This window comes from Eschrichtius robustus, chromosome 19 (genome assembly GCF_028021215.1).
Source record: "Eschrichtius robustus isolate mEscRob2 chromosome 19, mEscRob2.pri, whole genome shotgun sequence".
Lineage (NCBI taxonomy): Eukaryota > Metazoa > Chordata > Mammalia > Artiodactyla > Eschrichtiidae > Eschrichtius > Eschrichtius robustus.
The window spans coordinates 34,631,807-34,647,112 of NC_090842.1; the positions used below are offsets into that span (position 1 = coordinate 34,631,807).

The following is a 15,306-nucleotide window of genomic DNA, read 5'->3' on the forward strand; positions in this document are numbered from 1 at the left end:
TCAAAAAGATATCTGTGGGACTTCCGTGGTGGCGCAGTGGTTAAGAATCCGCCTGCCAATGCAGGGGACACGGGTTCGAGCCCTGGTCCGGGAAGATCCCACATGCCGCGAAGCAACTAAGCCCTTGTACCACAACTACTGAGCCTGCGCTCTAGAGCCCGCGAGCCACAACTACTGAAGCCCGCGCACCTACAGCCCGTGCTCCACAACAAGAGAAGCCACCACAATGAGAAGCCTGCCCACCGCAACTGGAGAAAGCCCCCAGGCATCAACGAAGACCCAACGCAGCCAAAAATAAATAAACAAATAAACAAATTTATTTAAAAAAAGATATCTGCACCATTTGTTCATTGCAGCATCATTCACAGTAGCCAAGACATGGAAACAACCTAAACGCCCATCAGTGGATGTATGGATAAAGAAAATGTAGTGTATATACACAATGGGACAGTATTCAGCTATAAATAAGAAGGAAATCCTGCCATTTGTGACAACGTGGGTAGACCTTGAGGACATTATGCTAAGTGAAATATACCAGAGAAAAACAAATACTGTATGATCTCACTTATATGTGGAATCTAAAAAAACACCCCAAAACCAAACAACTGAACTCATAGATTGTTAGTCGCCCGAGGTGGGTGGTGGGGGGTAAGCAAAATGGGTGAAGGTGGTCAAAAGGTACAGACTTCCAATTATAAGTGACTGGGCATGTCATGTACAGCACGGGGACTACAGTTAACAATACCGTATTGCACATTTGAAAGTTGCTGAGAGAGTCGATGCTAAAGCTTCTTATCACAAGGAAGAAAAATGTAACTATGTGAGGTGATGAACGTTAACTAAAGTTAAGTCCTATGCTGGGTATTGGGCCTTTTAACAGGTCAACTGAGATCTACAGTGGGTAAATTTTCAAATCTCCAACAACTCCTCTGATCAGGCAAATGGACAGACAACAGACCTGGTCCAGGGGCCCCACTCCGACAATGATGTGCACTGAAACTCCCTCCCTTTGCTCCACCTGCCACCGTACTACTTCAAGGACATTGATAGTAATACTGGAGATTCTTGCTATAAAGTCTTGTTTTTAATAGCACACATATATTCAAAGCAAGATCCATTAGCAAGCAAACACACAGTAATAGGATTATCTGATATTTTAGAAAAGATTTTCCAAGACACAAAGCTTTCAATTAAAAAGTTATTAAAAAACATATTCTTCCAATCCTGATTCCACATCAAATTAAATAAGGAGTGATGTTCCAAGGCAGTATCCGATCAGATCCTTTTGTACAGAGGACGACGATGACCTCATGAGCTCATTAGCTAGTAGTACAGTCTGCTCAATAGTGGTGTATGACTCCAACTCACTCCCCTCTTCACAAAAGGTAAGCATAATTGATATACTTCATACCAAAAAAAATTTATAAAGCTTGTCTTCATATTTCAGTTAAAGATTCAGCTAATATAAAATGATAATGGCTTAAAAGAGCAATCCAAGCAATGCTTTGGATTTTCCTTTTTTGCAAAATTAAGGAAAACATGATTGTTTGGAAGTGTCTTCACTGCTCATGAAGAAGCACCTGAGATTTCCTTGTGTTTCCACTCTTCGTGTTTCCAGTGATTAAAACATGCTGGAAACGTTTCTGAGAGCACCAGAAATGCCACACAGATCCCAGAGCTTTAAAGAGTTTCTGATAGGTTCTGGAGTTTTTATGAACTTCAAATTAGTGTACACACATTAAAAAATGACTTTCAGGAACACACACACTGAAAGGAAACCCTCTAGTATTCCTCAGCTTTGAACGCTTTGAGGCGAGGACTGGTCTCTTTCAAGTAGTCAGTCTTTTCTCAACAGTTTCTTGATAAGCGACAAACCTTCTCAAGTTCATCTTCACGTTGTCGAGAACACACAGCTGATCTGGACTGTATTTAGCTCTCCCTTCTTTCCGTATCTGCCAAAAAAATATCATATGTGATTTGGTATATATCACTAATTCCTTTAAATAAGAAAGCATTTAATTTGCGGTGTATTTATTTTTAGAACAAACAGCAGTCAGATTTTGGTGAAACATTTTCACTTCCAAGGTGATGGAACACAGTACGTTAGCCATAATAAACATAAATTAAGATTGTGCACCTTTTAAATGATAGTTTCAAGAACAACTGAATTGTAGACTTTAAAAGAATGAGTTGTATGGTATGTGAACTATACCTCACCTCTAATCCAGAGCCATGGTTCTCAAATTTTAGCATCTGGAAGGCTTGTTAAAAACAGACTCGTGGGCCTATCCACACGGTTTCTGATTTTCAGTAGGTCTGGAGCTGGGCCTGAGAATTTGCATTTGTAACAAGTTACCAGGTGATGCTGGCGCTGCGGATACAGGGTACTTTTGAGGATAGCTGCTCTAAAGAAGTTTTTTTGGTAAAATGCATTGTATTGTGTTTAGATGCAATTTGGTGCTAAATATATACCAAACAGCCTTTAATGCAACTGTGGCTTCATTCACAAAGGAGCTTCATATAAAAAACTACATGCTGCCATTCTGGCTAACAGAGAAATTTCATCAGGGCTTTATAGCTTTGAGAAAAGAAAAACAATTAAATATCACCATCACTGCAATGCATATTAAGTAGGAAAATCAATCAGAACAATGGGCATTCCAGAGGTTAGGGGTTACTTTCCTAGTTCACAGTTTACATCACTGCTCTCTAAGCATTTGCTTCTACAGAGTTTGATGACTCAACTGCATCTGCTTTCCTTGCAGCTGCAGGGAAAGGGGATATTTTCTCCTTACCATGCAGACTGCTTTTTCAGAAGTTTAAAGGGCCTGTGATCTTTAAGAACAATGTGGACACCCTCCATGTACTGGTATGGAAATGTCTCTAGGAGACAGTGTTAAGTAAAAGCACATAAAGTGCAGGAATGTGAATATATTATACTATCTTTTGGATAATAAAGGGGGAAAATACTAAGGTGCATTTGTCTTTGCTTAGAGAAACACCATTCAATTTGGTTACCCATGAGACAGGGAACAGGTGGGAATAAAACTTCTCACTGCTTAAAAAATAAACACTACGGGCTTCCCTGGTGGCGCAGTGGTTAAGAATCCGCCTGCCAATGCAGGGGACACGCGTTCGAGCCCTGCTCTGGGAAGATTCCACATGCCGCGGAGCAACTAAGCCCGTGCGCCACAACTACTAAGCCTGCGCTCTAGAGCCCGTGAGCCACAACTACTGAGCCCGCGTGCCACAACTACTGAAGCCCGCACGCCTAGAGCCCGTGCTCCGCAACAAGAGAAGCCACCACAATGAGAAGCCTGCGCACTGCAATGAAGAGTAGCCCCCGCTCGCCACAACTAGAGAAAGCCCGCGCACAGCAACAAAGACCCAATACAGCCAAAAATAAATAAATTTTTAAAATATATAAATAAATAAACAGTAGGCCGTGGGGATCGGGGTGGGTAAAATGGGTGAAGGTGGTCAAAAGGTACACACTTCAGTTCCAGCTGACCCCTGAACAATGCAGTGGTTAGGGCATCAACTCCCCACCCCTCAGTCAAAAATCTGGGTATAAGTTTACTGTTGGCCACGGATTCAACCAACTGCGGATCATGTAGTACTGTAGTATTTACCACTGAAGAAAATCTGTGTATTTAAGTGGATCTGCCCCGTGTTATTCAAGGATCAACTGTATAAGAGAAATAAGTCCTGGGGATGTAATGTATAGCAAGGTGATGACAGTTAAAAACTCTGTACTATGTATCTGAAAGTTACTAAGAAAGTAGGTCTTAGAAGTTTTCATTACAAGAAAAAAAATTTGTAACTATGTGTGGTGATGAGTGTTAACTAAACTTACTGTGGTAATCATTTTGCAATATATACATATATCAAATCATTATGTTGTATACCTAAAACTAACACTATATGTCAATTATATCTCAAAACAAAACAAAACCCAGACAAACAAACAAAACTACAGGCTTAAACAAAGCATAATTAAGAGTAAACTGATCAACTTTTCCCCCTCAAGACTAAAGTCACCTACTGGTGAAGCTTAACTCAAAAAGTGTCAGCCACTATCACTACATTTTTAAATGTGGGATGCCAAAACATGAAAATGTTAAAAACAAACCAATTATTAATGTTCCTAAACTAATACTGATGTAACTATGACACAGAATGTGCATGGCATGTGCTGCTATTTTTTTCTTCTGCAAAAGAAAACTATTTTTTATGCCTTAAAAAAAATTCAAAAAGTTTAAATTTCTAAACATACAATCACATCCACCTAAAAACTTATCACAGAGTTCTGGCCACAGGAACTGAATTCTGCCTTAGAAGCTTGTTAGAGAAAAGAAACACATATTGGAAAGCAACAAAAGTAAGCTACTTTTCCATTAAAGCCTCTATTCTCTTGACAAAGCTTTAAAAGCAAAAGTTTAATTTAAAATGTAAAACCAGAAAATACAAATATTTTTATTTCTCAAAATGAAATAGAGATTTAGATAAGAGGAGAATTGATAAACTTAAATTTGTGGACATGGGATCAAACGCTGTTTTTAAAATTTCTGGTTGCCTTCCCCCAACCACTAAAACAGTTTTTGAACATTATTTTTTTGACTCAAAGTTAGCTTTGATGCTTCTGATGAATCAATCAATCAATCAACCAATAAAAGGGCAAATGAAGGTAGCTACGTTCTCCATTACAGGCCAGCTTGGAGTTTGTTTGCCTTTTTTTCAGAGCACCAAAGGGAAATATTCGTAACAATGAAATCAGCCTATAATGCATTACATGATATAAAATAAATTTAACATGTCTATGAAAGTGCTTTGCAGGCCAGACTGTAGTGCTTACACATAAGCATTGTTAACATTTCTAAACCGCTGCAGAAAGAGGAACATGTCGACACCATTTTGGCTCACGTCACAGTGATTCAACAGACAGGGAGACTGAGCCCTGACTCAGCCAACAAGCGTTTACACAGAACTGGGGACGAAGTGCTATCTGAATCACTGAGATTGCACGGAGGGAACCACACACACCCTCCTCCCACAGAATGCTGAGACTTCAGCATTTCTAAATAAAATGCTACATACCTTCATTTTGAAGACTGGCTGGAATTCTTTCAGAGCAGATAACAATTTAATTTGAACTGAGGCCCTTTCAGCTTCTTTACCATCTGCAAAAACATCAAAGAGGGCATCCAAAGCCTCTCCTGCTACTACAAGGGAGGGATCTTTGGTGGCAACCTCAAGCAGAAAGCACCCGATGGTCTGGAGACAACAAAACACAGTTATCCAATATCCTAAGTCAGCTTTCGAAATAAGTACTAACTCTAAATATGACAACAATTCATGCATAAAATTTTACATAAAAATGCTAGGGAGGGACTTTCCTGGCGGTCCAGTGGTTAAGACTCTGTACTTCCACTGCAAGGGGCGTGGGTTCGATCCCTGGTTGAGGAACTAAGATCCCACAAGCCGTGAGGTGTGGCCAAAAAAAAATAAATGCTAGGGAAAAATTAAAACTTTAAAAAGATCAAAGGCAACATATATTTATAAAAATACCAAGTATAACATAAGCAAGATAAATTTAAAATCTTAGAGTTTATATTCCTAAATAAAATGAATTAAGATCCATAAATGATATATGCAAGACAGATACTGGAAGTTATTAAAATTTCCCTTCTATCACCATCAAAAAGGCTTTTCCCATGGTGTCAAAATGCATATAAATATTATCTGTAACAAAAACCCCGCTTTTTAAATTACATGAAAAACACTCTAAGACAATTAAAAAAATAAAGAGCACATAATCTCATTTTGCTTCACTGTGATGATTTTTAACATCTACCCATTTTTTTCACAATTAGCTAGCTAATGAACAGTTCCCTGGTGGCACAGTGGTTAAGAATCTGCCTGACAATGCAGAGGACACGGGTTCGAGCCCTGGTCCGGGAAGATCCCACATGCCGCAGAGCAACTAAGCCCGTGCGCCACAGCTACTGAGCTACTGAGCCTGCGCTCTAGAGCCCACAAGCCACAACTACTGAAGCCCGCGCGCCTAGAGCCCCGTGCTCCGCAATGAGAAGCCACCGCAATGAGAAGCCTGCGCACTGCAACAAAGAGTAGCCCCCGCTCACTGCAACCAGAGAAAAGCCCGCGCACAGCAACGAAGACCCAACGCAGCCAAAAATAAAATAAATAAAATAAAATAAAATAAGTTTAAGAAATGCTGAGTCCAAACTCCAGCTCTACCATAAATAACGGGGTGACTCTGGGACAGTCCGTTACCCACTCTGGGCCTCAATTTTCTCATCTGAATATAAGTGGTCTAGATAACCTCTAGGATAGCATTTAAATTTAATACCTTATCATATAACATGAAATATACAGCATCACCTATGAAGTAGTTTTACTGAAAAGATTAATCTGAATCTAACCCAGCTTTCAGATCTAACTTCCATCTTGCAGGAGATTCAGAGGATAAAGGAACAAACTTAACACCACAAGGAAGCAATCAGACAAATCCAGAAGGCTGAACATTATGACCCAACCAACCCAGGAGCTGAGGGAAAAACAGGTGTTGGGACGTGGTGCTAGAAGGCGCACAGCTCTAGATGAAGAGAGGCTTAGAAGACCCCAAAACAAGCACAACATGTAGACTTTACCTTAGATCCTGGTTTAAACAAACTATCCACAAATAGATATTTTTGGAACAACTGGAAAGTTCTGAATATGGACCAGGTATTAGACATATTAAGAAATAACTGTTAATTGTGTACAGCATAATGGTGGTTATATAAGAGAGTGCCCCTCTTTTTAAGACATGCGTACTGAACCCACAGGGGTAAAATACCAGGATGTCTTTGCTTTAACACACTCAGCAGAGGAACTACTTGAAGTATATATGATAGCAAACTAGTAATTCTTAAATACGCTTGATGGCTATATAAAAATTTACTGTACTTTCTACTTTTCTTCATGCTTGAAAATGTGACTAAATAAAAATATTTAGAAATTTTATGTTATGCCTGAGAAAAACTCGCTGTTCCCCTAAAGTGGACCTTGGACCTTACGGTCTGAAGGGGTGGGAAGTGACTATATCTACACATGCTCATCGGTATATGTGTACACGTACAGAGCCACAGCCATGCTCTCTCACTCGGCGTCTATATATCAAAATCCCTGGAATGACACAGAAGAGATGGGTAACGGCGGCTGCCTCTCTACAGTGGAACTGGGGGACCGGGTGTTTAGGAGTGGAGATGTGTCTTTGCACTATAGATTCTTTTCTACTTTCCTAAATGTTTTGCTATGTGCATGTATCACCGTTTCAAAATAAGCTTCTAAAAAAATACCAGTCACACTGTTAAGCTCTTAGCAAGTTAAGAAATACTTTATAATAATCAGTTTATAATCCATTGTCAGCAATCTACACTTCAGCAATTACGATTAGCACAACAAAGGATAATTTTACTATTACTGTTCTCTTAGTTACTAGGCTGTATCTCTGGCAGTGCAGTTCCTAAGCAACTTGTTGAGATAAAGTGCTGGAAGCAAACATGCTGAGTGAGTTCCTAGTGTGCTGGCACTACCAGAGTTGCTGCTTAAAATTTATGAGAGGTCTTAGGACGAACTGGGTGGCTTTGTGCAGAATGCACTACAGCCTGGTGTGCTGAGGAAACTGTCTGGACTGTTCCTTCGTCAGTAGGAGAATACAACGTGTACACATTTAATGCAACAGCAAAGGCAGAGGCATCTCTAACAACTTTGAACCTTGGCCTTCCACTGAAGGCAAATTTATTTTTGATAAAGCATCTCTGGAGTAAAGTTAAATGGCAAAATGAGACAACTCTTCAAGTACCTATCTGATTCATGGAGTTAGATTAAGCCAAAGGGTATATTTTAATAATATACCTTAGTAAGCAACTTTTCCTTTTCTTGCAATATATTTTTTTTTTTTTTAGTTTTATTTTTTGGCTGTGCCGCACGGTAGGCGGGATTTTAGTTCCCTGACCAGGGAGCAAACCCATACCCCCTGCATTGGAAGCTTGGAGTCTTAACCACTGGACCGCCAGAGAAGTCCCCAGTAAGCAACTTCTTGATATGATTTCTTCTCATGAAGTCCATAGAAGTTTTAAAAATCCCACACCAATAGTCACTCTTCTCCCATTTCTGATGATTTAATGATTTAGGTTGGAAGCATATTGTTTTTACCTTAAGAGTGTCAAGTGTGCCATCTTCTTTGGCTAGGACGCTGCCAGTGATTCCTAAAATACTAACCACATTTACCCTCACCCCAACATTACTACTATGGATGCCTGCTCTGCATAGTGTCAACAGCTGGTCGGGAGTCATGCACTGTTGAAAGAGAAGGAGAGAGTATTTAGCATGTTAAACTCAGCCAATTCCAACAGCATGTGCAACGGGATTGGCAGGAGTCTCTTCTACAAGAGGCACGATGCTACAAGTGACACAAACTCTCGGTGGAGAAGTTATTACGTATTCTAACCACTCATTAATAACGTTGGTGACTCTGAACTAGGATGGGGCCTGCTCATGTCACCGTCACCACTTACTCTATCACACGGCTGTAAGCCTGTAAAAGAACCTTCAGTTCCTATTTGTCTCATTTGAAGACCTTCATTCAGAGGTACACAGACCAAAGAGATTCTAATTTCTTTTCAACGTTGATCATAAAAAATGTTTTAAAAATGTAAATAGGATCATGCAGCTTTAATAGAAAATGGGCTGAAATCTATACAAGGTAAGAACTGACTCTGAGATTTGTGTTATGATAAATTATTAAAGATTGTAAAACCCATTAAATTATATAGTGCTTCCACCAAGTAGTGATAATTTTCATTTTAAGCTGATTTGAATACATACGTGGACACAGGTGTCACAAGAGAGTGCGAATGTCACTTTCCCTTTCATAGAAACTGAGGGTCAGAAGTTATGTTCTTTTTTTTTTTTTTTAGAAGTTATGTTCTTGAAAAAAATTCTCAAAGGTACAAAGAGAAAAAATTTAAAGAGTATATATTAGAGGCCAACATCATGTACTATATTTAACAGTAAAACACCAGAGACTTCCCATTAAACTCTGGAACAGGGCCAAGTCTGGGTTAGCAGTGCTCTAGAGGTGTGGCCATGCAATGACTAAGGACGGAAGGAAGACAGGCCACCAGAGGAAAGGAGGCCCAAGAACTGCGAAGCCAGGTTCCTGGGAAGAGCATCCATGTGGATTCTGAAATCACCTAGAATCATGACGGGACCAGTGAAAAGTAACAGAGCCCAACAGCAGGCATCTTCAAGGAACGAGGGGCGCCCTTGGGGATGGTGGGTGACTGTAACCAAGAGAGGTGGGTGGTGTGGTCTAGTGACATGGTACTCAAAACTGGAGGATTTTAGAAAGGAAGGAGTGAGGACGGTTTAGAACCGTGGTTCTCAGACTTCAGAGTGCATGACAATCACCTAGAGAACTTGTTAAAACACAGACATCTCTGGGCCTCTGCCCAGTTTCTGCTTCAGTAGACTGGGGGCAAAGCCCTAGGATTTGCCCTTATATACAAAGAGGGAAAAGACCACGGACCCGATAGCAAAACTGGCAAAAGATGGGAAAAGTTACAGAAAAAGAAATGCAAAGGCCCTTAAAACACATGAAAAGATGTCCAACTTCCTCACAGTAAGAGAAATGCAAATTAAAATTGAGATATAATTTCTCACCCATCAGACCACTTAAAATCCAACATTTTGACAACATATTCTTCTGGTGAGGCTCTGGCAAAACAGGCACTCTCAAATGCTGCTGGTGGAGATTTGAAACAACTCAGACTCTAAGGAGGGGACTACAGCAATACCCAGAGCAAAGCTACAAATCCATCTGTTCTCTGAGCCGGCAAGCCCAATTCTAGGAATCGATTCCAAAGACACAATGGCAAAAACATAACAGAACTTCTGTAAAAAGGCTATTCATTTCAGTTCTATTTGTAATAGCAAAAGATTGGAAACAACTAAAATATCCATCGATGTAGACATGTTGAATATGGAATATGTACACAATGGAGTGATACGAAGCTGTAAAAAACAAATGAGAAACATGTCTATGATGATTAATAAGGGAGAAGAGCAAACTACAGAAGCACTACTTTTAAGAAAAGGAGTGAAATACAAATACATACGTATTTTGCTATGTTTTCCAAAAAAGAACAATAGAATGATAAATTAAAAAATCAAAAAGGATGATTACCAATGGCACAAAGGAAAGAACAGGGGCAAAGGGATAGAAGCTAGACCTCTCTAAATATATACATATATATATTCTTTTTGGGGATAAAATATACATAAAACTTACCATTTCAACCATTTTTAAAAGTACAGTTCAGTGGCAGTAAGTACAGTACATTCACACTGCTGTGCAACCAACCATCACCACCATCCATCCCCAGAACTTCTTCATCGTTCCATACTGCAACCCTGTACCCATTAAACAATGTCTCCCCACACACCCCACCCTTACCTCAACCCCTGGTAACCACTGTTCTACTTTCTGTCCCACAAATTTAACTACTCTAGGTCCCTCATAAGAGGATTCATACAATGCTTGTCCTTTTGTGTCTTTCATTTAGCATAATGCCTTCAAGGTTCATCCATGCAGTAGCATGTATCAGAATTTCATTCTTCTTTAAAGCTGAATACTATTCCATAGTATGTATATACCATCTTTTTCTCTGAATATATCTTGTTTCAGTTTTAACTCTGAAACTGTGTAAATATTTTATATAATTAAAAAATAAAAATTAAAGCAAACAAAAAATGCTTTAAAAAAAGCTGAAACAACTGAAGCTAACTTCATAACAAGCCACAAAGAGAACTTTTCAAGCAACTTTAAAACACAGTAATTTGTATAGTCCTAGAGGGATTTTTTTTCCCTAAGGACATGAAGAATCACAAAGAAATCTTAAACTGCATTCAGTAATGTTATTGTTAGTAATAATACCATTATTTTGAAATTATTAACTATATTCTGTCGGGTAAAGTAAATAATGGTGGTTTAAAAAACTGGTCATTTTTAGAGACTGCTAGGACACCAACTCATTATTCTAGAAAAAAGGGTGGGGTGGGGGGAGGGAGAATCATACCCTATCTTTTTTGGTATGAAATTTATTTCAAAGTTACCAACTAATTGATGAAATAGGAAGTTTTTATTTATAGAAGAATCACAGCTAATAAATGCTTTAAAAGGAATGACAAAGTTAGGATATCTCCATTTTGCAAACCCTAATGGAATAGTGGATCTATACAACAAAAATCACTGGTTGCTACAAGTGAATCCATTGATTAATCTTAACATCACTATTTTACAACAATATGTGATTTGTGATATAAAAGTAGAATATACATACAGCACTATGAATTATTTTTGCCTAAAAAATCGGATCCTGAATCTAATTAAGGCTCTAGACCTAGCTCCCAATTTATAGGAAATATGGGAGACAGAGGGACCTGTTAAACAATAACATTGTTTAAGCAGCCAAATCTGAGAATGGGGAAAATTCTTTAGGACAGATGACAGCATCTTCTTCTTCTACTTTTTTAATATTATGGCGTTTTCAGTGTTTTCTGTTTTTTTTTTAAAATTTATTTACTTTATTTATTTTTTATTTTTGGCTGCATTGGGTCTTTATTTTTGGCTGTGCGCAGGCTTTTCTCTGGTTGCGGCGAGCAGGGGCTACTCTTCATTGCCGTGAGCGGGTTTCTCATTGCGGTGGCTTCTCTTGTTGCAGAGCACAGGCTCTGGGCGTGCGGGCTCAGTAGTTGTGGCTCATGGGCTCAGTAGTTGTGGCTCGCGGGCTCTAGAGTGCAGGCTCAGCAGTTGTGGTGCGCGGGCTTAGTTGCTCCGCGGCATGTGGGATCTTCCTGGACCAGGGCTCGAACCCGTGTCCCCTGCATTGGCAGGCAGATTCTCAACCACTGCGCCACCAGGGAAGCCCGATAGATTCTTCAATGAATAAATAGTATGGGGAAAGGGGGGCAGGCAGGGGAAATGTTATAAATTCAGAGATTTAAGAATCTGTCAGTATACTAAAAACTACTGAATTGTATACTTTAAATGGGTGAACTGTATGGTATGTGAATTAAATCTCACTAAACCCGTTAAAATATATATTTAAGAGACCAAAATATCAACTAAGAACAATACATGGATCCCACTTAGATGCTGATTTGAACAAACCAATTGAAAAAAAAGAGAGACATTTTAAAAGCAATCAGGGAAAACTGAACTCAGACTGCGTATCAAATGATAATTTTAAAACATCTGTTGATTTGGGGGTTTGGGATAATGGTATTGCGGTTAAGTTTTTTAAAAGTTCATTTTCTGTCACAGACACATAATGAAGCACACAATAAAACATTCATGGGTGAAATAATATGATTTGCTTTAACTATTCCAAGAAGCTAAAACAAAAATGTAGGGAAAGTGAAAGAAACAAGAATGACAAGATGTTGGCAACTTGTTGACACTTGGTGATAATGCTTTCAGGTAACAATACTATTATCTCTGCTTTTAGAAATGTTTGAAAATTTCCTTCATGAAAAGTAAAAAATAAAAGTGATAAGGCACCTATCACAGAGGTGCAGATAGATCACTGTGGAGGATCTGGAGTACATGCTTGAAAATTTCTGTAATAAAATGTTTAAAAAAAGACAAATGATTTCCAGAGAAAATACTTACAACACAAATGCCAAACACATTATATCAACTAAAAAACTATGTATGTTTTGATGGGGGTGGTGGGGAGAAGAAAAATATTTTACTTTTATACTTTCGTACTTTTGTTTTCACTTTACAAGGATCATGCATTACTCTTTCAATAGAAATAAACACTTAAAAATAGTTAAGCAATAAATTTTGCCTCTGTAATATAGAATCTTTGCTAGTTTCACATAAATATTTTAAAACCTTACCTGAGGAATGTTCTTGGAGGCCACTGTTTGCAAAAGGGCCCTCAAGGCACTACTTATGGCTTCTAAAAAGTCAACATGCTTAGCAAAATCTAAAACACAAAAGTGAAATATAAATTTGTTTTTGTCTTTCTCTAAGAGTTATTTTATAGAAAAAGAGTCAAAACAAAGCATGTTAAATGTGAATATATGCTACAATAATAAAAACATTTGATATTGAAGCCCAAACTTCCAGTTCACAGCTCCCTGTGAACTGTATATTTGAGTTTGAAAGATGACCACAACTGAAATAATCAGGACAGTCCTGACAGTCCTTGACTTGTAGATGCTGGATTTTCATTTAACTCACACTTTAGCACATGATAAGCCTGAGCTAACCTCTGTAGACTGAACTCAGCTTTTCATAGATTGCTATCACGGTGCTGGGCAGACATAGGGTAGAGTCATCTCCCAAATCAGAGTGCCTCCTCACCAACCCAAGCCCACTGCCCAGCCAAGAAGTGTTGCTTGTGCAGGGCCAGGCCACTATGCCTCTGGTTTTCAGTGGCTCCTCTGATTTTTACTGACCCAACTTCCCCTTCCCACTCTTGCTCATTTTTACTCTTTTCTTATTGTCCCTTCCTCCCACAAAGGATAAACAGAACAACAGCAATAAACAATTATGCTAACACAGCCATGTAGAAGGGTGAGGACCGCCTAGGTGAGCTGGCTCCCTAACCCCTTTGGTGGGAAGGGAAAGCGACTGATGTGGTGTGATAGGTTATATTTTCCAAAAATAGCCACAACAGGGCTTCCTTGGTGGCGCAGTAGTTAAGAATCCACCTGCCAACGCAGGGGACACGGGTTCGAGCCCTGGTCCAGGAAGATCCCACATGCCACGGAGCAACTACGCTCATGCGCCACAACTACTGAGCCTGCGCTCTAGAGCCTGCGAGCCACAACTACTGAAGCCCGCGTGCCCTGAGCCCATGCTCCGCAACAAGAGAAGCCACTGCAATGAGAAGCCTGCGCACCGCAACGAAGAGTAGCCCCCACTCGCCGCGACTACAGAAAGCCCGCGTGCAGCAGCGAAGACCCAACACAGCCAAAAATAAAAAAACAAATAAATAAATAAATTTATTTTTTTAAAAAAACCCAATAAATTGATTTAAAATTTAAAAAAATAGCCACAACAGTATTTCCAGTTCTGCATGATCTTGCAGAACCTTGCCACTTCCCATAAAGACTGTGGAGTCTACTTCCCCTCCCCTTGAACCTGGGTGGGACTCTGTGGCTTCTTCAACCAGGACAACATGTGAAAGTGACAGGCTAAGTGGTAAAAGGCATGACTTCCGCCTGACTCACATGCCTTTGCTCTCTCCTCTCTCTCAACTCTCGCCCTTGGAACCCAGCCACCATATTATGGAAGCCCAGGTCACACGAAGAGGTCAGAGGTGGGTGTTCTGGCTGACAGCCCCAAACCAACTACCAGACATGTGAGTGAATAGGCCTCAGATGATTCTGGCTCCCAGTCTTCCAGCAGAGGCCCTAGGCTAGGGTTTCTCAACTTCAGCACTATGGACATTTTGGACCAGATAATTCTTTGTGGTGCATGTGGAGTCCCCTGTGCACTAGGATATTTAACAACATCTCTGGCCTCTACCCTCTAGATACCAGCAGCAACCCCCAAATGATAACAACAAAAAATGTCTCCAGACACTGACAAAAGTCCTCGGGGGCAAAAACTGCTGCCAGTTGAGAAACACTGGCCTGGACATCATGGGGTAGAGAAAACCATCTCCACTGGACCCTTTCTAAATCCCTGACCCATAGAAACCATGAGAAATAGCACATGATTACTGCTATTTTAAGCCACCAAGTTTGGGGGTGATTTGTTATATAGCAGTAGACACTTTGTCTTTCTCCTCTATGGTGTCCTTGGCCAAATAAAGATTCTGATGCCCCTTTTTGGGCTGCATGAGAGCAAGGCAGCTTCTGCAAAGACTGGAATCAAGGCTTGTTTTATCTTTCAGCTCTCTCATTTTCAGATATATGTTATGCACAGAGGTAGGGAATTCCTGTAAGTATCACAGAACAGATACTAGGATACTTTAGGATCAGACAGACCAGGGACAGAATCCAGCCTTTGACATTATGTGACCTCTCATTTTGGTCTCAGCCCAAGTGTTAGCTCCTCAAAGGGGCCTTTCCATACTAACTAGTGCGACACCTCATACCATTCTGCTTTTATGTTTTTCCTTCCTAGCTAAAATGACCTTAAACCTTTATTTATATGAAAATGCAAGCTCCATGAGCATGGCGGCCTTGCCTATCTTGTTTATGCCTGTATACCTTGGA

General features: G+C 39.8%; 1 protein-coding gene across 7 annotated transcripts in view; it reads right to left on the reverse strand.

The window, feature by feature from the left end:
- Positions 1-1,062: 1,062 nt before the first annotated feature.
- The window catches only part of HEATR3 (HEAT repeat containing 3), a 35,381-nt gene continuing 21,137 nt past the window's right edge, over positions 1,063-15,306 (reverse strand). For 4 of the 7 annotated variants that reach the window (XM_068528158.1, XM_068528155.1, XM_068528154.1 and 1 more), the window contains 4 exons: positions 12,973-13,061; positions 8,221-8,364; positions 5,098-5,274; positions 1,063-1,952 (listed from right to left, as the gene is read on the reverse strand). In XM_068528158.1, coding sequence (XP_068384259.1) covers positions 1,830-1,952; positions 5,098-5,274; positions 8,221-8,364; positions 12,973-13,061 — 533 coding nt within the window. In that variant the 3' untranslated portion in view covers positions 1,063-1,829. Of the gene's footprint in view, positions 1,953-5,097; positions 5,275-8,220; positions 8,365-11,045; positions 12,005-12,972; positions 13,062-15,306 lie in introns of those variants that run through there. The other 3 variants (XM_068528157.1, XM_068528156.1, XM_068528159.1) reach the window with 3 other exon arrangements.